General features: G+C 45.4%; 2 protein-coding genes across 8 annotated transcripts in view; both read right to left on the reverse strand.

The window, feature by feature from the left end:
* Positions 1-20,833, reverse strand: part of LOC144768106 (tyrosine-protein phosphatase non-receptor type 6-like) — an 848,841-nt gene that overhangs the window by 115,622 nt on the left and 712,386 nt on the right. The gene's annotated exons all lie outside the window — the stretch shown is intronic.
* The window catches only part of LOC144768104 (tyrosine-protein phosphatase non-receptor type 6-like), a 269,710-nt gene that overhangs the window by 115,622 nt on the left and 133,255 nt on the right, over positions 1-20,833 (reverse strand). For all 7 annotated transcript variants that reach the window (XM_078651506.1, XM_078651510.1, XM_078651509.1 and 4 more), the window contains 5 exons: positions 20,627-20,743; positions 18,175-18,288; positions 16,115-16,211; positions 5,847-5,926; positions 5,364-5,513 (listed from right to left, as the gene is read on the reverse strand). In XM_078651506.1, the coding sequence (XP_078507632.1) occupies positions 5,364-5,513; positions 5,847-5,926; positions 16,115-16,211; positions 18,175-18,288; positions 20,627-20,743 (558 nt within the window). The remainder of the gene's footprint in view (positions 1-5,363; positions 5,514-5,846; positions 5,927-16,114; positions 16,212-18,174; positions 18,289-20,626; positions 20,744-20,833) is intronic.

Genomic DNA, 20,833 nt, shown 5'->3' on the forward strand with positions numbered 1-20,833 from the left:
CCCTTGCAGATAGGGCACTCTCTGCAATCCCTGCTGCTCTCTCATCCCTTGCAGATAGGGCACTCTCTGCAATCCCTGCTGCTCTCTCATCCCTTGCAGATAGGACACTCTCTGCAATCCCTGCTGCTCTCTCATCCCTTGCAGATAGGGCACTCTCTGCAATCCCTGCTGCTCTCTCATCCCTTGCAGATAGGGCACTCTCTGCAATCCCTGCTGCTCTCTCATCCCTTGCAGATAGGGCACTCTCTGCAATCCCTGCTGCTCTCTCATCCCTTGCAGATAGGACACTCTCTGCAATCCCTGCTGATCTCTCATTCCTTGCAGATAGGACACTCTCTGCAATCCCTGCAGCTCTCTCATACCCTGCAGATAGGACACTCTCTGCAATCCCTGCTGCTCTCTCATCCCTTGCAGATAGGGCACTCTCTGCAATCCCTGCTGCTCTCTCATCTTTTGCAGATAGGGCACTCTCTGCAATCCCTGCAGCTCTCTCATTCCTTGCAGATAGGACACTCTCTGCAATCCCTGCTGCTCTCTCATTCCTTGCAGATAGGACACTCTCTGCAATCCCTGCTGCTCTCTCATCCCATGCAGATAGGACACTCTCTGCAATCCCTGCTGCTCTCTCATCCCTTGCAGGTAGGACACTCTCTGCAATCCCTGCTGCTCTCTCATCTCCTGCAGATAGGACACTCTCTGCAATTCATGCTGCTCTCTCATCCCATGCAGATAGGGCACTCTCTGCAATCCCTGCTGCTCTCTCATCCCTTGCAGATAGGACACTCTCTGCAAATCCTGCTGATCTCTCATCCCTTGCAGATAGGGCACTCTCTGCAATCCCTGCTGCTCTCATCCCTTGCAGATAGGGCACTCTCTGCACTTCCTGCTGCTCTCTCATCCCTTGCAGATAGGACACTCTCTGCAATCCCTGCAGCTCTCTCATTCCTTGCAGATAGGGCACTCTCTGCAATCCCTGCTGCTCTCATCCCTTGCAGATAGGACACTCTCTGCAATCCCTGCAGCTCTCTCATTCCTTGCAGACAGGGCACTCTCTGCAATCCCTGCTGCTCTCTCATTCATTGCAGATAGGGCACTCTCTGCAATCCCTGCTGCTCTCATCCCTTGCAGATAGGGCACTCTCTGCACTTCCTGCTGCTCTCTCATCCCTTGCAGATAGGACACTCTCTGCAATCCCTGCAGCTCTCTCATTCCTTGCAGATAGGGCACTCTCTGCAATCCCTGCTGCTCTCTCATTCATTGCAGATAGGGCACTCTCTGCAATCCCTGCTGCTCTCTCATCCCTTGCAGATAGGACACTCTCTGCAATCCCTGCTGCTCTCTCATCCCTTGCAGATAGGGCACTCTCTGCAATTCCTGCAGCTCTCATCCCCTGCAGATAGGACACTCTCTGCAATCCCTGCAGCTCTCATCCCCTGCAGATAGGACACTCTCTGCAATTCCTGCTGCTCTCTCATCCCCTGCAGATAGGACACTCTCTGCAATTCATGCTGCTCTCTCATCCCTTGCAGATAGGGCACTCTCTGCAATCCCTGCTACTCTCTCATTCATTGCAGATAGGGCACTCTCTGCAATCCCTGCTGCTCTCTCATCCCTTGCAGATAGGACACTCTCTGCAATCCCTGCTGCTCTCTCATCCCTTGCAGATAGGGCACTCTCTGCAATCCCTGCTGCTCTCTCATTCATTGCAGATAGGGCACTCTCTGCAATCCCTGCTGCTCTCTCATCCCTTGCAGATAGGACACTCTCTGCAATTCATGCTGCTCTCTCATCCCTTGCAGATAGGACACTCTCTGCAATCCCTGCTGCTCTCATCCCTTGCAGATAGGACACTCTCTGCAATCCCTGCTGCTCTCTCATCCCTTGCAGATAGGACACTCTCTGCAATCCCTGCTGCTCTCATCCCTTGCAGATAGGACACTCTCTGCAATCCCTGCTGCTCGCTCATCCCTTGCAGATAGGACACTCTCTGCAATCCCTGCTGCTCTCATCCCTTGCAGATAGGACACTCTCTGCAATCCCTGCTGCTCGCTCATCCCTTGCAGATAGGACACTCTCTGCACTTCCTGCTGCTCTCACCCCTTGGAGATAGGGCACTCTCTGCAATCCCTGCTGCTCTCTCATCCCTTGCAGATAGGGCACTCTCTGCAATCCCTGCTGCTCTCTCATTCATTGCAGATAGGGCACTCTCTGCAATCCCTGCTGCTCTCTCATCCCTTGCAGATAGGACACTCTCTGCAATTCATGCTGCTCTCTCATCCCTTGCAGATAGGACACTCTCTGCAATCCCTGCTGCTCTCATCCCTTGCAGATAGGACACTCTCTGCAATCCCTGCTGCTCTCTCATCCCTTGCAGATAGGACACTCTCTGCAATCCCTGCTGCTCTCATCCCTTGCAGATAGGACACTCTCTGCAATCCCTGCTGCTCGCTCATCCCTTGCAGATAGGACACTCTCTGCAATCCCTGCTGCTCGCTCATCCCTTGCAGATAGGACACTCTCTGCAATCCCTGCTGCTCTCATCCCTTGCAGATAGGACACTCTCTGCAATCCCTGCTGCTCTCTCATCCCTTGCAGATAGGACACTCTCTGCAATCCCTGCTGCTCTCATCCCTTGCAGATAGGACACTCTCTGCAATCCCTGCTGCTCGCTCATCCCTTGCAGATAGGACACTCTCTGCAATCCCTGCTGCTCGCTCATCCCTTGCAGATAGGACACTCTCTGCAATTCCTGCTGCTCTCTCATCCCTTGCAGGTAGGACACTCTCTGCATTTCCTGCTGCTCTCTCATCCCGTGCAGATAGGGCACTCTCTGCAATTCCTGCTGCTCTCTCATCCCTTGCAGGTAGGACACTCTCTGCATTTCCTGCTGCTCTCTCATCCCGTGCAGATAGGACACTCTCTGCAATCCCTGCTGCTCTCTCATCCCTTGCAGATAGGACACTCTCTGCAATCCCTGCTGCTCGCTCATCCCTTGCAGATAGGACACTCTCTGCAATCCCTGCTGCTCGCTCATCCCTTGCAGATAGGACACTCTCTGCAATCCCTGCTGCTCTCATCCCTTGCAGATAGGACACTCTCTGCAATCCCTGCTGCTCGCTCATCCCTTGCAGATAGGACACTCTCTGCACTTCCTGCTGCTCTCACCCCTTGGAGATAGGGCACTCTCTGCAATCCCTGCTGCTCTCTCATCCCTTGCAGATAGGGCACTCTCTGCAATCCCTGCTGCTCTCTCATTCATTGCAGATAGGGCACTCTCTGCAATCCCTGCTGCTCTCTCATCCCTTGCAGATAGGACACTCTCTGCAATTCATGCTGCTCTCTCATCCCTTGCAGATAGGACACTCTCTGCAATCCCTGCTGCTCTCATCCCTTGCAGATAGGACACTCTCTGCAATCCCTGCTGCTCTCTCATCCCTTGCAGATAGGACACTCTCTGCAATCCCTGCTGCTCTCATCCCTTGCAGATAGGACACTCTCTGCAATCCCTGCTGCTCGCTCATCCCTTGCAGATAGGACACTCTCTGCAATCCCTGCTGCTCGCTCATCCCTTGCAGATAGGACACTCTCTGCAATCCCTGCTGCTCTCATCCCTTGCAGATAGGACACTCTCTGCAATCCCTGCTGCTCTCTCATCCCTTGCAGATAGGACACTCTCTGCAATCCCTGCTGCTCTCATCCCTTGCAGATAGGACACTCTCTGCAATCCCTGCTGCTCGCTCATCCCTTGCAGATAGGACACTCTCTGCAATCCCTGCTGCTCGCTCATCCCTTGCAGATAGGACACTCTCTGCAATTCCTGCTGCTCTCTCATCCCTTGCAGGTAGGACACTCTCTGCATTTCCTGCTGCTCTCTCATCCCGTGCAGATAGGGCACTCTCTGCAATTCCTGCTGCTCTCTCATCCCTTGCAGGTAGGACACTCTCTGCATTTCCTGCTGCTCTCTCATCCCGTGCAGATAGACACTCATTGTACTTTCTGCCGTTCTCTCATTCCTGGCAGATAGAGCACTCGCTGCACTTCCTGCCGCTCTGCCATAACCTCGGATGAGAGCGTACAATCTGATCACTTACTGTGGGGCGTATGTTGTGAGGGCAGCTCAAGACTGAAATGTGATTTTATTTTGGTATCTGTATCTTTGCACGGAAGTCGAATTTTAAGAAGTTTAAAATAAATGAAACTGTATTTGGGACACAGCATGCGAAAAGAGTCAGAAGCGAGAGAGGGAAGAGACAGAGACACCCACAAGGAGGAAGTGAGGGCGGTGAGAGAGAGAAAGATCCAGAAAGGGGAAGTGAGAGAGAGAGAGTGCGCAATAGACAGGAAGAGAGTACAGGGGCTTTGGACAGGGCAGGAGGCAGGAATAAAGATCTTTTCACAGGAGGTGTAAGACTTACAAATGTAATTATTAATTGATTCACTCAGCCAAAGTGTACAGTAAGAACGAAGGGCCAGCGGGTCAATAAATGATGGGTGGAAGATCAGTCAATGAACCAAATGAATGGATGGTTCAATAGGAGACTGACTGCTATATATGTGGACGGGGTGCTGGCTGGAGACTGCAGGGATATGCAGGTAAAGGAACAGAGGGACAAAGGTATGCAAGGATAGCTGGAAGAAGAAATGCTAGAGGGTTCAGTGGCTGAACGTGCAGATGGGGGTCAGGTCAGCGGGGGTGGAGGGATAGGCAAATAGAGGGAGGGAATATGTAGCTGGGTGAATGAAAGCCAATTTATTGACTCTGCGGGTGAAATAATGATGGTGTGGATGGATGAGTGAATGGATAAATGGATGGATAGAGGGACCGATGGAAGGATGGAACAAGTGAAAACATGAGGGATGAATAGATGGGTGGGTAAAAATATTGATGGAGCAGATAGATAACTAGAAGACAGGATGCACTGTGGGTGGATAGATCTGGTGCTTGATAAGATGGGTAGAGGGTTGACACGTGGTAAGTGGGAGGTGAATAAGGGGTGTGGATATAAGCCTGTGTGAAGGAATAGAGCGAGACATAAATAAATTAATGGAGGGACTGAGAAGCTCGTACATGATCCCATAGATGAATGGAAGAATAAATGGTATGATTGATTGGTGACCAGTGGGCTAGTAGAATGGACAGACGTATTAGTGAATGAATGAATGATTCCACAAAATTACAATGGTTCCAGGTGCTGACTCCCTAGTATCCTAATATTACATATATCTATACCCTTTCTGATAGATATATCTATATCTACATATATATCTATATCTATATCTATATATATATATATATATATGAAATTATCTCAAAGTCTGTATAGTGCAGTGGAGTGAAAGGGATACTTAAGACTGGGGCTCACCCTTCCTTTCTCCACTTCTCGCGTAGTCATTACGATGAGCCGGGAGTTCTCTTGCCATATCATCTGCCAGAAGTCATTGACTGTGGCCAGGAGGCACCCTTGGCAAGCGATGAAGGTCTTGGCATTCTCGTTTGGACTCACCAACCGGTTCTGCAGACACACAAAGACAGAAAGATGTGGATTAATGTCCACTATTGTTTCACCGGTTTCTAAGTGCCTCAAATATTTGAGACGGATAACAAAACGAGGTACTAGATGACAAAGCCCAGGATCACACACAATTGGTCAGGTGGGAAAAATGCATTTAGAATACAATCTGTTGGCCACATCTCGTCCTGAGACTGAGACAGGCGGAGGAAAGCTGAATGTGCTGACACAGGACACCAACAAATGCCTGTTGGACCAGATGGTGTACCTGGTGGGATCAGTTCTTTCTAATCCAGAAGTCGCAATGTCTCAAAGTCGAATATGATCTTCCCTTACCTTGACATAGTTGGCATTGATGTAATCGGATCCTGGAACATTGGGGTCTCCGGATTCAAGGGTAACTCTGGTTTCATCAACTGGGAAAGAAGAATAATAAAAGAAGGGTACAAAGTGAGGAGGAAAGTGTCATCAAAGAGCTGAGGCAACTGGGGCGATCGGTACCTTCTTCCATACACTCTGGGACTGCCCCGCAATAATGTCATACTGGAAGTCAGTCATGAGCACCATCACAAGAGTTAGCGGGAAACCGGTCCCTCCAGAGCCAAAACACTGCATCTTAAATATTTGGGAGGCGACAGATCTTAACTCCACAGCACAGACGTGTGCAACACTGGGAATGATGCTAGCTAAAAGAAACATTGCCCACCTTTGGGGTGGGGCCGCCACACCTACACACATGGAATGGTGTAAAGATATGGACAGGGCCATGGTGGCGGAAAAGACTGTGTATGCACGTAGAGGTTATCCTAAAAAGTGGATCAAATTGTGGGGAGGATGGAAAACTTACAGGGGGGGAATATGTGCATTACCGACAGTGCCTCGTGATCCGGATCTGCCTTAATGTAAAGGACGTTAAACTATAGGCTGCCACAAAAGCACGAAGCAGCATGTGTGAGATGTTATAATAATCTTAACACACGATCTGTACTTTATATGACTGTATGTGTTCAATATTTGCAATGTATACGAACGATGTAACTGTGACTCTTCTGTTCAATAGAAAGAATTTTTAAAAAAAAGAGCTGAGGCAACTGGAAGTAGGATATAGGTTGGACAGAGCCATCGGAAAGAACACAGGACACACACTGTTAACAGGGACCTTTCCTGGAGTCCCTTCCAATATGTTTAGGAGCCCTCCTCAAAGCAGATGAGACATGAATAGGAAGTCTCATTGGTTCAGCTCTAAAGCTGGATAGAGAGTGTCCTATGCATTTTTATGAATATTGATAGACATCCTCAATGTTCATATCAGCATCCTCCGTGGTACTGATGTAGGGGTATGTCAGAGGTCTCCACATTGCTCCTACAACACACATCTGAACTCTCCTCAAGCTCCAATACATATGTATGAGACCTCCTTAATGCTCCAATCAGCTGCGGCCCATCTATACAGGCAGATGTGCCACACCTGCTCACCATTTTGTAGATAATAACAGTGTCTGTCAGACTAAGCAAAGGTCAGTCTGACAGACACTCTTCTTGTTCAGTCAGCCATGAGGAAGACATGCGCTCACTGTGCAGGCTCCTGCTGCCTGTGCTGAACTTCGCCATGTTGAGGATTTCACAGCTCTGTTGGCGTGACCTCCTCAGCTTGGCAAAAGTGCTTTGAGGCCCATCCCTCGTGACGAGGGGGAGTCACTGATTGCCTTGCCAGTCTTAACCCATAAAGTGCCCAGGGCTGATTGTCAATCAGTGATACCTCGTCACATAGTGGGGTGAGGTCAGCATGTCTCACTGACCCCATCCCACTTTGTGACGAGTGAGGGACTGCTGCCTCGTCTCATTGGCTGACCTAAAGTGAGCCAATGAGAGAAGGCAGCAGTCCCAACCCTCCTGGGACCTCAGAGGATGTTCTCTCCAGGAGCTGCAGGGTAGGTACATTGAATGTTTGGTGAGTGTGTGTATACATACATGTATGAATTTGTTGCGAGTGTTGTCAATGCGTGTGTTTGTGACAGCATGGGTGTGAGTGAGTGTATATGTATGTGTGGCCCTCCCGCTTCCCCCTTGCCAAAATTACCGTCCGCCACTGGCTCTAATGCAAAGTCCTCAAATCTGATTACTTGTGTGAGGGTTCATGGCAGGGTCAGACTAGCCTTAAGGCAACATGGCAGTGCATGAAGGGCTGGTCTGACAAGTCAGTTTGTGGGCCACTTTCTGTCTGCTTGAGGGCCATTCTCCAAACCCTGAACTCTGTGCAGTTCTGTCTCCACTTTTTCCCCAGGACCAGTGGATACCAGTGCTTACCAGTACCTTTGGCATGACACTTTCAGAGAACAATGCAGGCCAACCTAAGTGTAATCTTAGAGGTTGCAGGCAGATTGGTGGATGAAGTTATGGGGGTGGGGGGGGTCACAAAAGGTTTACTTCATTAAAAATTAATGCATGGAATCAATGTTAAATAAGAGAACAAAAAGGTTTGGTGAAGGGCCATACCTTATCAGCCCTGGAAGTGTGGAAGGGAAGCAGTAGGCTTTTGATGTTGTTGGCTACATCGAAAGGCTGTCCCCAGGGCACAATGGAGCGGGACACTGGACAAAGGGCACAATCAAAGGCCCTGTCCCTCGCCCAATATTTCTCAAGCACTGTATTAGCACAAACGCTCAAAATCCATCTAGATTTGCTGTTAGAGTTTGCTCTGGGTGTGTTATGGTTTGGTAGTGACAATATCCTGCCAGTTTCAGAGGGTTTTTAACTTGTTATAAGGTTGCTTAACCATAACATTATTTAATACACATTTTATATCGGAATGCTGCATGTTTTCTTAGAATATAGTTTGGCAAATCTGCATAATTTGCTTTTCATCTTTTAGATTTGCCTTTTCTCTTTTAGAGATATGAGAGACGTTTTTTCTGCATATTAAACGCATCATAAATTGGGCTTACTCTAACCTAGGCTTGTTGACTCACCCTAATAACAAAGAGTGTTCCCAGAGACTTTTCACACTCTGGACCTAACCAAGGACATTCCAACTGTCCCAGGCTACTGCTATGCAATGTATCAATTGAACTGCCTGAACAAACGATGAGAACGTGTGCAGACCCAATGTAGTACTACCATGAGAGAAAATACGATGGCATTCTGTAGTAAAATGTTTCTTCTTGCTTGTTCCCTATTGGGGCACATCCTGAAAACCATGCACTCGTGTAGAACACATGAATGACTTTCTCTAAAGTCCTATAAAAGGATATGTAGATTTCTATGTACAGGAGACCCCTTACCCCCAGCTTTAGAAGGCTAATCTTTGCCGGATATCACTTAGAACTGTACTGAGGTCTTTGTACTTATGATTTGGATGCTTTGCCGCTGAACCTACTTATGGCATGTTTGATGTAAACTGCCTATTAATTCTTTATCACTTGCTACCAAGCTTAATCAATTGTCTGAAGGTGAAGGATCCAGTCGGGAAGCACCAAAGTCCGTATCTGGGCAACTCCGCTCCCAGTCCTAGCGTTGGTTCGCCCCATGAGTTGGGATTGCAGGAAAAGTTTACGGGCTGACAGAGGTTACAAAAATACATTTTGTTTGAGAAACAGCATTTCAGAGTTGATGGTTTCTCAAGCCTCTTACAGTTTTCCTGTTGAGGGCAGTTTGTAACGTTCTCGGGTGTGTTCTCAAAGCCCTTGGTGTCGTCTCTGTGCCCATCTAAGTCACAATAACATCTTTTTAGGTCTCGCTGGCGTTGCAGGGCGAAGCCCTGCCGCCAACGAGACTTATAGCCGCCTTCATCCCTGTCAAGGGAGTAACAGCTGTGAACGAGCCCGATACAGACCTGGGCACGAGCCGACCCAGGTCTGTGAACGCGCTTCAAGGTTGAGCAGCTTGTGCACGTTTGTTGGACGTCAGGCGCCGCCAGACCAATTATCCCAGCATGAAACTCTACTTCCTGAGGCCACAAAACCAATTATCCCAGCAGGAGTCTCCACTTCCTCAGGCACTGCAACAATTATCACAGCATGAGACCCACTTATCACAGCATGTCAACAGGCGCCCCAGGCTGCTGGAGCACTCAACTATAATTAATGTGCAGTTGAGTGCTCCAGCAGTGTGGGGTGGCTCTCTGCATGCTGTGATAATTATCACTTTGGGGCCTCATGCTGTGATAATTAGGGCGGCATGCTCTATTTGCAGCACTGAACATTTTCAAAGAAGGCGAAGCAGCGACATTCATTGGAGACACTCACCCTCACTAACCCTCACGCCCTCATCCCCCTCACTCGCCCTCACCCCCTCACACCCCCTGACCCCTCACACACCTCCTCACCCTCACACCCCCTCACTCTCACACACCCTCACATACCCTCACACACCCTCACACACCCTCACACACCCTCACTGACCCTCACTGACCCTCACACACCCTCACACACCCTCACCCTCACACCCCCTCACACCCTCACACCCCCTCACCTTCACACGCCCTCACTCACCCCCTCACCCTCACACCCCTCACCCTCACACCCTCACACCCCTCACACCCTCACACACTCTCACCCTCACACACTCTCACCCTCACACACTCTCACCCTCACACACTCTCACCCTCACACACTCTCACCCTCACACCCCTCACATACCCTCACACACCCTCACACACCCTCACTCACCCTCACTCACCCTCACTCACCCTCACTCACCCTCACTCCCCCTCACTCACCCTCACTCACCCTCACCCTCACACCCTCACCCTCACACCCCCTCACCCTCACACCCTCACCCCCCCTCACCCTCACACCCTCACCCTCACACCCCCTCACCCTCACACCCCCTCACCCTCTCACCCCCTCACCCTCACACACCCTCACTCACCCTCACACACACACACACACACACACCCTCACATACCCTTACCAACATAGCATAACAAAACATAGCATAGCATAACGAAACACAGCATAGCATAGCATAACAAACAAAACCATAGGATAGCAAAAGCACAGCGTAACAAAACAAAGCATAGGATAGCAAAACACAACAAAACATAGCATAGCAAAACACAACAACGCATAGCATAACAAAACAAAGCATAGCAAAACAAAGCATATCATAGTAAAACAACAAAACATAGCATAACATAACACAACAAAACATAGAACAAAACATAGCAGAACAAAACATAGCATAACAAAACATAGCATAACAAAACATAGCATAACAAAACATACCATAACAAAACATAGCATAACAAAACATAGCATAACAAAACAAAACATAGAATAGCATAACAAAACAAACCATAGCATAACATAACATAAAGAATAGCAAAACAAAACATAGCATAGTAAAACAAACCATAGCATAACATAACAAAGAATAGCAAAACAAAACATAGCATAGTAAAACAAAACATAGCATAACATAACACAACAAAACAGCAGAACAAAACAGCAGAACATAAAACATATCAAAGCATAGGATAGCAAAACAAAACATAGCATAGCAAAACATAGCATATCATAGTAAAACAACAAAACATAGCATAACATAACACAACAAACCATAGCATAACAAAACATAGCATAACAAATCATAGCATAACAAATCATAGCATAACAAATCATAGCATAACAAAACATAGCATAACAAAACAGCAGAACATAACAAAACATAGCAAAGCAAAACATAGAATAGCATAACAAAACAAACCATAGCATAACATAGAATAGCATAACAAAACAAAACATAACATAACAAAGAATAGCAAAACATAGCATAGTAAAACAAAAGGAACCATAGCATAGCATAACATAACACAACAAAACAGCAGAACAAAACAGCAGAAAATAACAAAACATAGCAAAACAAAGGATATCATAGCAAAACATAGCATAACATAACTTAAAACATAACATAGCATAGCAAAACATAGAATAGCATAGCATAGGAAAACATAGAATAGCATAACACAACAAAACAGCAGAACATAACAAAACATAGCAAAACAAAGCATAGGATAGCAAAACAAAAAATAGCATAGCAAACCATAGCATATCATAGTAAAACATAGCATAACAAAACACAGCAAAGCATAACACAGCAAAGCATAGGATAGCAAAACACAGCAAAGCATAGGATAGCAAAACACAGCAAAGCATAGGATAGCAAAACACAGCAAAGCATAGGATAGCAAAACACAGCAAAGCGTAGGATAGCAAACCACAGCAAAGCGTAGGATAGCAAAACACAGCAAAGCGTAGGATAGCAAAACACAGCATAACATAGCGCATAACATAGCGCATAACATAGCGCATATAATTAGCGCAACATAGCGCATAACATAGCGCATAACATAGCGCATAACAGCGCATAACATAGCGCATAACATAGCGCATAGCGCATAACATAGCGCGTAACATAGCGCATAGCGCATAACATAGCGCAACACATAGCGCAACACATAGCGCATAGCATAGCGCATAACATAGCGCATAACATAGCGCATAACATAGCGCATAACATAGCGCATAACATAGCGCATAACATAGCGCATAGCCTAGCGCATAGCATAGCGCATAGCATAGCGCATAACATAGCGCATAGCGCAACACATAGCGCATAACATAGCGTATAGTGCATAACATAGCGCATAGCGCATAACATAGCGCATAACATAGCTCATAACATAGCGCATAACTTAGCGCATAACTTAGCGCATAACTTAGCGCATAACTTAGCGCATAACTTAGCGCATAACTTAGCGCATAACTTAGCGCATAACATAGCGCATAACATAGCACAACATAGCGCATAACATAGCGCAACATAGCGCATAACATAGCGCAACATAGCGCATAGCATAGCGCAACATAGCGCATAGCATAGCGCATGACATAGCGCATAGTGCATGACAATGCGCATAACATAGCACATAGCGCATAACATAGCGCATAACATAGCGCATAACATAGCGCATAGCATAGCGCATAGCATAGCGCATAACATAGCGCATAGCACAGCGCATAGCACAGCGCATAGCATAGCGCATAGCATAGCGCATAACATAGCGCATAACAGCGCATAACATAGCGCATAACATAGCGCATAACATAGCGCATAGCGCATAACATAGCGCATAGCGCATAACATAGCGCAACACAGCGGATAACATAGTGTATAGTGCATAACATAGCGCATAGCGCATAACATAGCGCATAACATAGCGCATAACATAGCGCATAACATAGCGCATAACATAGCGCATAGCGCATCACATAGCGCATAGCGCATCACATAGCGCATAGCGCATCACATAGCACATAGCGCATCACATAGCACAACATAGCGCATAACATAGCGCATAACATAGCGCATAACATAGCGCATAACATAGCGCATAACATAGCGCATAACATAGTGCATAACATAGCGCATAACATAGCGCATAGAGCATAGCGCATAGAGCATAACATAGCGCATAACATAGCGCATAGCATAGCGCAACATAGCGCATAGCATAGCGCAACATAGCGCATAGCATAGCGCAACATAGCGCATAGCATAGCGCAACATAGCGCATAGCATAGCGCATAGCGCATAACATAGCGCATAGCGCATGACATAGCGCATAACATAGCGCATACCTAAGCTAACCAAGCATAGCGCATAACCTAACCTAACCAAGCATAGCGCATAACCTAACCTAACCAAGCATAGCGCATAACCTAACCTAACCAAGCATAGCGCATAACCTAACCAAGCATAGCGCATAACCTAACCAAGCATAGAGCATAACCTAACCAAGCATAGAGCATAACCTAACCAAGCATAGAGCATAACCTAACCAAGCATAGAGCATAACCTAACCAAGCATAGAGCATAACCTAACCAAGCATAGAGCATAACCTAACCAAGCATAGCATAGCCTAACCTAACCTAACCAAACATAGCATAACCAAGCATAGCATAGCTTAACAAAACACAACAAAACATAGCATAACATAACAAAACACAACAAAACATAGCATAACAAAACAAAACAAAACATAGCATAACAAAACATAGCATAGCATACCAAACACAACAAAACATAGCATAGCATAACAAAACATAGCAAAACAAAGCATAACACACACCACACACACACAACCACGCACACACAACCACACACAACTATCTGTCTATCGCCCTCACTCTATCTATCGGCCTCACTCTATCTATCGCCCTCACTCTATCTATCGCCCTCACTCTATCTATCGCCCTCACTCTATCTATCGCCCTCACTCTATCTATCGCCCTCACTCTATCGCCCTCACTCTATCTATCGCCCTCACTCTATCTATCACCCTCACTCTATCTATCTATTGCCCTCACTCTATATCTATCTATTGTCCTCACTCTATATCTATCTATTGCCCTCACTCTATCTATCACCCTAACTCTATCTATCTATCGCCCTAACTCTATCTATCTATCGCCCTAACTCTATCTATCTATCGCCCTAACTCTATCTATCTATCGCCCTAACTCTATCTATCTATCGCCCTAACTCTATCTATCGCCCTAACTCTATCTATCTATCGCCCTAACTCTATCTATCTATCGCCCTAACTCTATCTATCTATCGCCCTAACTCTATCTATCTATCGCCCTAACTCTATCTATCAATCTATCAATCTATCGGCCTCACTCTATCTATCGGCCTCACTCTATCTATCGCCCTCACTCTATCTATCGCCCTCACTCTATCTATCGCCCTCACTCTATCTATCGCCCTCACTCTATCTATCGCCCTCTATCTATCTATCTCTATCTATCTAACACCCTCACTCTATCTATCTAACACCCTCACTCTATCTATCTAACACCCTCACTCTATCTATCTAACACCCTCACTCTATCTATCTATCGCCCTCACTCTATCGCCCTCACTCTATCTATCGCAATCACGCTATCTATCGTCCTCACGCTATCTATCGCCCTCACGCTATCTATCTATCGCCCTCACTCTATCTATCTATCGCCCTCACTCTATCTACCCATCGCCCTCACTCTATCTCTATCTATCTATCTATCTATCTATCTATCTATCTATCGCCCTCATTCTATCTATTTATTTAGATACTGATTGCCATCACTCTATCTGTCTAGCTATCTATCGCCCTCACTCCTATCTATCGCCCTCCCTCTATCTATCTATCGCCCTCACTCTATCTATCGCCCTCACTCACTCTATCTATCGCATCACCACAGCATCACTCAGCACCACCACAGCATCACTAAGGGGCACAACAACATCACTATGCGCTACCACAGGATCATTGAATACCACAGCATCACTCAGCACCACCACAGCATCACTAAGGGGCACAACAACATCACTATGCGCTACCACAGGATCATTGAATGCCACAGCATCACTAGTCGCCACCACAACATCACTCAGCGCCACCACAGCATCAATCTGTGCAACCATTCAACAACAACTGGGTCAAATATGATCTCTCAATGTTTCAAGCTTTATTACAAATGTCACAAAAAGAGGTTAGTATTTCACTTCTGTTCTTGGATTTTCGTCACAATAAAATACACTGAACATATTCTTCACAAAAGTTATTTACAAAAGTTTAAGCTATTGCCATTATAAATTACAATAACTTTTATTTAAGTATTAATTATTAAAAAAATTCAAAGCCATTGTTATTTGTAATATCAATACATCTAAGTCACGTGAATACAACACATATTGCATTACAAATGCTATAGGTGTCACGAGTTATAACTATTGGCATTGTAAATGACAAAGCTATTATTTTTGCTATTTTCAAAACCAACACATATATAAAAAATGTGTCATTTACAATACCAATAGCTCAAACTTTCCTAATGCGAGACCTTATGCATTGCAAATGCTTGTTAACTAAATAGTTTCTGAAATGTAGCTTATCCATTCGAGAAACAAGTAATGGAGGCCACAGTGAAAAATCACATGTATTCTCAGCTAGTCAGGTGATTCAGTTCTCGCACCGACATTGCCAATTTGAAAATCACAAAAAGCACTTGATCAATAAAGGGAAAGTTTATGTTTCAAGTTAAGACGCCAACCCTCTATTTTACTTATGTACTCTGTAAGTAGCCCAAAAATGACTGCCCAGGTTTACATCAAACCACAGAAGGATCCCAGGTGGACCGAGCCCTTCGTCTCTGCCACTCTGTGCAGGTTTTGTTGCACTCTTGAGCAAAACTTGTTCTTATTGTTATGAGGCAAAACATCTACTTTTGTCATACCTGCATCCCTTTAACTTCATCCCTCACTGATCAATCTGTTGGAAATGTTAAAAAAAACAACCGGCGTTGGGGTTAAAGTGTACTTTGTAGAACTTAAGTGTACTTTGTAGAACTTAAGTGTACTTTGTAGAACTCCTTGGAGACTCAAAACAAAGGGGACCAAAGTTATAAGGCATTAAAAAATGCTTTTAGCTGATCCATAACTAAAGATCAGCTCTCTGATAGGCACAGGTACATTCAGAGGTCTTACACAGACTCAGATCTCCTACGGGCATAGGTTCAGAGCTCCTCCATGTCTCATAGGTGCCGTCCATACTCACACGGTAGGATGTTCTTGTACCGGTTCTTGCTCTTGTTCTCCGGCCGCTGTCCTTCAGAGCGGTCTCGCAGCTGCTTGGCCTCCTGCTTCTGTAAGGCCTGGAAGCCACCAAGATAAGACAGAATGTGAATTAACTAAGGAGCAAGATGTGATTGGGAAGAGAAGAAGGAAGCAGGATGATAAGAGTGCAGACCAGAGGACAAGAAGTGGATATAGTGAAGGACAGGAAGCAAAAAAATGGAAAGAGGAAGAAATAGCAAAAATACCATCAAAGAACGAAAGGTCAAAAGACACACACACCATGGGCAACCAAAGAAGAGTAAACATAAACCAAAGCTTTAGACAGTCATGGTGTGGATGACGCAGGTGCTGAACCTCAAATCACATCTATTAGAAATGCTGATGTATCTGCAACTTATAGGAAGGATACCTTCTTAACAGATTTCGTTTAGGTTAAAAATGATAGGGCGAAGAGTGGAAAGTTCAGACTGACATGAGAGGGCCAAACAAAAAGAGACAGAGATGAGATCAAGGAGTACTAGATTCGGACAAGGGAGAAGATGGACAAAGAGAGGGAAAAGGTAGGAATGACAGACGAGAGACAGAGTGAGAGAGAGAGTTTGATGAAGAGATTTAGTAAGAGAGCAAGAGCAGTGATATAAAGTCTCTAAGGCCGGACTCCATTTTAAGTAGGTGCTGGCTCCATCTTGGGTAATGGAAGGGGACATTTTCTCAATTTTAGGAAATAGGAGTCACCATTTCTTTCTCAATTCATGCAGAATCATTATCATGTCTGCCCTTAACGCAGATGTTGCCTGGCCTTATCATTACAAGGACCGTGAAAGTGTCAAGGCATTCATACAATGACAGAGGTATCACCTGTTGCGACATCAGTCAGGGACAAGTGTCTAGTTATCACAATGTCAAAGTCAAATCAGAGCAAGCACAGGGATATAGTCAAAACAGTTTAGTCTGAATTATCGTCCATATACCTTATATGTTCTTCAGGTTATCGGTCTGGAATGTACACCTTGAAGCAAATAGCCTATATCAGAAACTCCTGAACTTATGTCAGAAATTCAAATCCTTTATAAGAGATAGTGTAAAAGGACTGCCACTTGAACACTTACCAGCAGAGGTTCTTTGCCCAGATTATCACACCAGATACTGCTGGAGACGGTCTTGACTACCAGCACACAAAGAAGATGCTATATCGCAGCTGATGAAGATAACGAGCTGAGGCCAAGACAAAGAAGGCTGCTGCGGTATGTGCTTTCCTTTTGCAAGCAACACAGCCTTTACACCTCTTTGATAACCACAGTGTTTGCGGTCAACAGGGTATGAAATGTGTTGCTTCTCCCCAATAAAGTCTAGATTACAAGTTCTATTTTCCATGCTCTCCTAAGGTAGAGAGTAGGAGTAGGGTTTACAGTGTTAGTTTTGAAATGGCATTTTAACTATGTTAGAAATGTTCATTTTATGTGCGTTATTCGCAACATGTTTATTTGCTGTTATTATGATATTCTGTGCAGTGATTTTAGATGTGATGAGGAACAGGCTCACCCAGTTGGAATAAATGCTTTTAGTTAAAAGACTATTCTTCTTAGTGCTATTTGTGTGTGTGTGATATTGTAAAGAGTGAAATAGGTTTGTTTACGGTACCAGTGTCCCAGATCCCGGTTTAGGGATTGTAAACAATCCTAAAGCAATGATTTCACATCAACAGTGTATCGGGTGGGGTTCTGCAAGGCTACAATAATCTGTCTTTCACATTCAGCATTGGCGCATTGAACCAAAGTTCACCTGTGTCACCATTGGGTGGGAAAGCAAACCTTGTAGAACCATGTCAGAGTCGTTGTTTAAGCAACAGCAAAAGTTTGGTGGAGTGAGAGAGAATAGGGAAGAGTGTAGAAGGGTAGATGGGGTGAAAAGGGTCAGAGGGAGAGGAAAATGGAGGATAAACAGAGAATGAAGCAAGAGAGAGACAGAGATAGAGAAAAATAGAGCCTGAGAGAGATATTTAGAGACAGAAAGAGAGAGCAAACAGACACTCCAACTTACATCAAACTCTTCCCAGAACCCAGCTTTGGCTGTGTCCGCCACATCAGATTTCTTGTCTAGTACCTTCATCCGGTTCTCAATGTCAGCAGCGTGGATCCTGGTTGCAAAATACGGCTGGAAAGACCCAAGGAGCATGATAGAAGACACAAACCAAACAAAGAGTACTCAGCATTAGAGACAGTGGGCGCGTCTGGATGCTGGCAGTGTTGAATACTGAAAACATCTACAGTAGAGTACAGTAAGGGACACCCATGCACCGACTAGGATTTGGACTATTAAAAGCACACTACCATTATTCAAGAAGGCGAGTGTAAAGGAAAACACATTCACAAGTGGCATAGAATGAACACAATTTAGTAACACCCCAAATTGTGGGTATGTGCAGCAGAACTACCATCCACAAGGAAGTCCTGCCCTATTTGAAGAAGTCCTTCATAACGGTCCTATTTTCCCCTCACACTGGCTACCATTGTCATGAGAAGTGTCATTATAGGGGTAAACCATTGATAAACTCCACCTCACCCATGTGGACACAGTGAAAGTACCTCTCAAAGTGGGTGTTTGTTGTCAGAACCCACACTTGATGGTTGTGATTTTGCGGCATGTTTTATAAATAGGCTATCTGTTTCAATGACACATTGAAATCCGGTCAGCAGCGTCATTCACGGTGACAACATCGCCACGCGAAGGTGGACCAACTATACGGTATTAAGCCACAAGCATGCCTCCATTTTTGAGCTGCGGTCTCATTTTAACCCACCGCAGAATAACAAACAAGTTATTTAGGACCTATAAAGTTTAAAATGTATGCCTTGCAGGTTACTTGAAGCTCTATTGACATGGTTGTAAAATTAAACTAGCTATTTTACCAGGACTGGAGCTTGTGACCTGCAGGTAACAGAATGATACCTGCAACAATATCATGGAATCACCAAACTTTTGTATATAATAGAAATGTGTCACCTGCGCTTGAATGATATTCTGTGCAGCAGAAGCATTAAGCCTCTGAGCTATTTATTTAGAATTCAAAACTGTAGCCAGAGTGCACAGAGATCGCTCTAGCAAATGCCTTAACTTCCAAAGTTATCCTACCACTAGTATACCATGAAGCTTACTGGATACACATAGATCTGATAGCATAGAAAGAAATAGATTAAAATGAGGTCTGTTGTGACCAATTCAGCACACCAGAATGCCTTTACTATTCAAATTTACCCTGGCGTTTTAACAGGTAAAAACATTGCAAAAAAACCATAATGCACAGGCTGTCATGAACGCTGATCCTCACGATGCCACCGCCCTTGACTTGGGCATTCATGACTTCAACCAGGTTCTGCTGCCACCCTCAATTTGTGGGTTTGCAGTAAATTTTTCCATTCCCTGCAGTGACTGTGGTTTTCTCGGATCAGTATGCTGAAAACATTTGCTTTTCTTCTGAGAGATTTCACCGCTCAACCTGAACTGCTCATGACTTAACATAACTGCTATAAATTGATATTTTGCTTTTTATTTTAACTGCACATTAATTTTTCCCAGATTTGGGTCAACTTTCATGGGTAGGAGAGGGGAATCTTCAGAGAAGCAGGAGCAGGGACCTTTGGATTGAAAAGCACATTAGTACTAGAGGAAACCCGATCTACCGGCAAACTCAAACTCTGCTCCATAGTTTTTTTTCAATCTGGTAGTCAAAGACTGAGTCAGAAAAACAATAATTCTATCAGCCCTTGTATCTCTCACGCAACTTCTTCTCAGACTCCATTATGCAACAAGAGATCGATAAATGAGCAAGATGTTGAGGGATGGGAGGTGTGGGGTCTGACCACCTTTGTCTCCTGGATCTTGTCCATCTGAGGAATCCTAAGGCACAGAAAGGGATGACTGCTCTGGGAGTGGAGGGCTAAGTGCGCTCTCAAGACAAGGAAAGGACTGACCATGCTGGGAGTGTATTCCCAAGACATGGAAAGGGCTGGATCTGCTGGGTCTAAAGCCCTCCATCTAAACATAGGAAGGGCTGACTGTGCTGGGACGGTCCCCAACTGTGTATTCCCAAGACATGGAAAGGGCTAAACACCCTGAGAGTGAGAGCTAAGTGTGTTCCCAAGACATGGAAAGGGCTAAACACCCTGAGAGTGAGAGCTAAGTGTGTTCCCAAGACATGGAAAGGGCTAAACACCCAGAGAGTGAGAGCTAAGTGTGTTCCCAAGACATGGAAAGGGCTAAACACCCAGAGAGTGAGAGCTAAGTGTGTTCCCAAGACATGGAAAGGGCTAAACACCCAGAGAGTGAGAGCTAAGTGTGTTCCCAAGACATGGAAAGGGCTAAACACCCTGAGAGTGAGAGCTAAGTGTGTTCCCAAGACATGGAAAGGGCTAAACACCCTGAGAGTGAGAGCTAAGTGTGTTCCCAGGTCATGACGGATTCGGCTTAGCATCATTAACAGCAAAAGTCTTACCTGCTTTATGTAAACCAAAGATCCCGACAACTCCTCAATGTGCGTCTTCTTATAGTGTTCAATGAGGTCGGCCAAAGAATCAAACTTCTCTTTCCCTCCTAGTGTGTATTTTCCATTCTAGGGTAAGAAATAAGATAAGATCACCAAGGGAGCAGATTCCAGTATCCGGCCTGACAGGTGCAAGATTTCTGCCTGGATCCGATGGGG

The sequence above is a fragment of the Lissotriton helveticus genome, chromosome 7 (assembly GCF_964261635.1).
Source record: "Lissotriton helveticus chromosome 7, aLisHel1.1, whole genome shotgun sequence".
Lineage (NCBI taxonomy): Eukaryota > Metazoa > Chordata > Amphibia > Caudata > Salamandridae > Lissotriton > Lissotriton helveticus.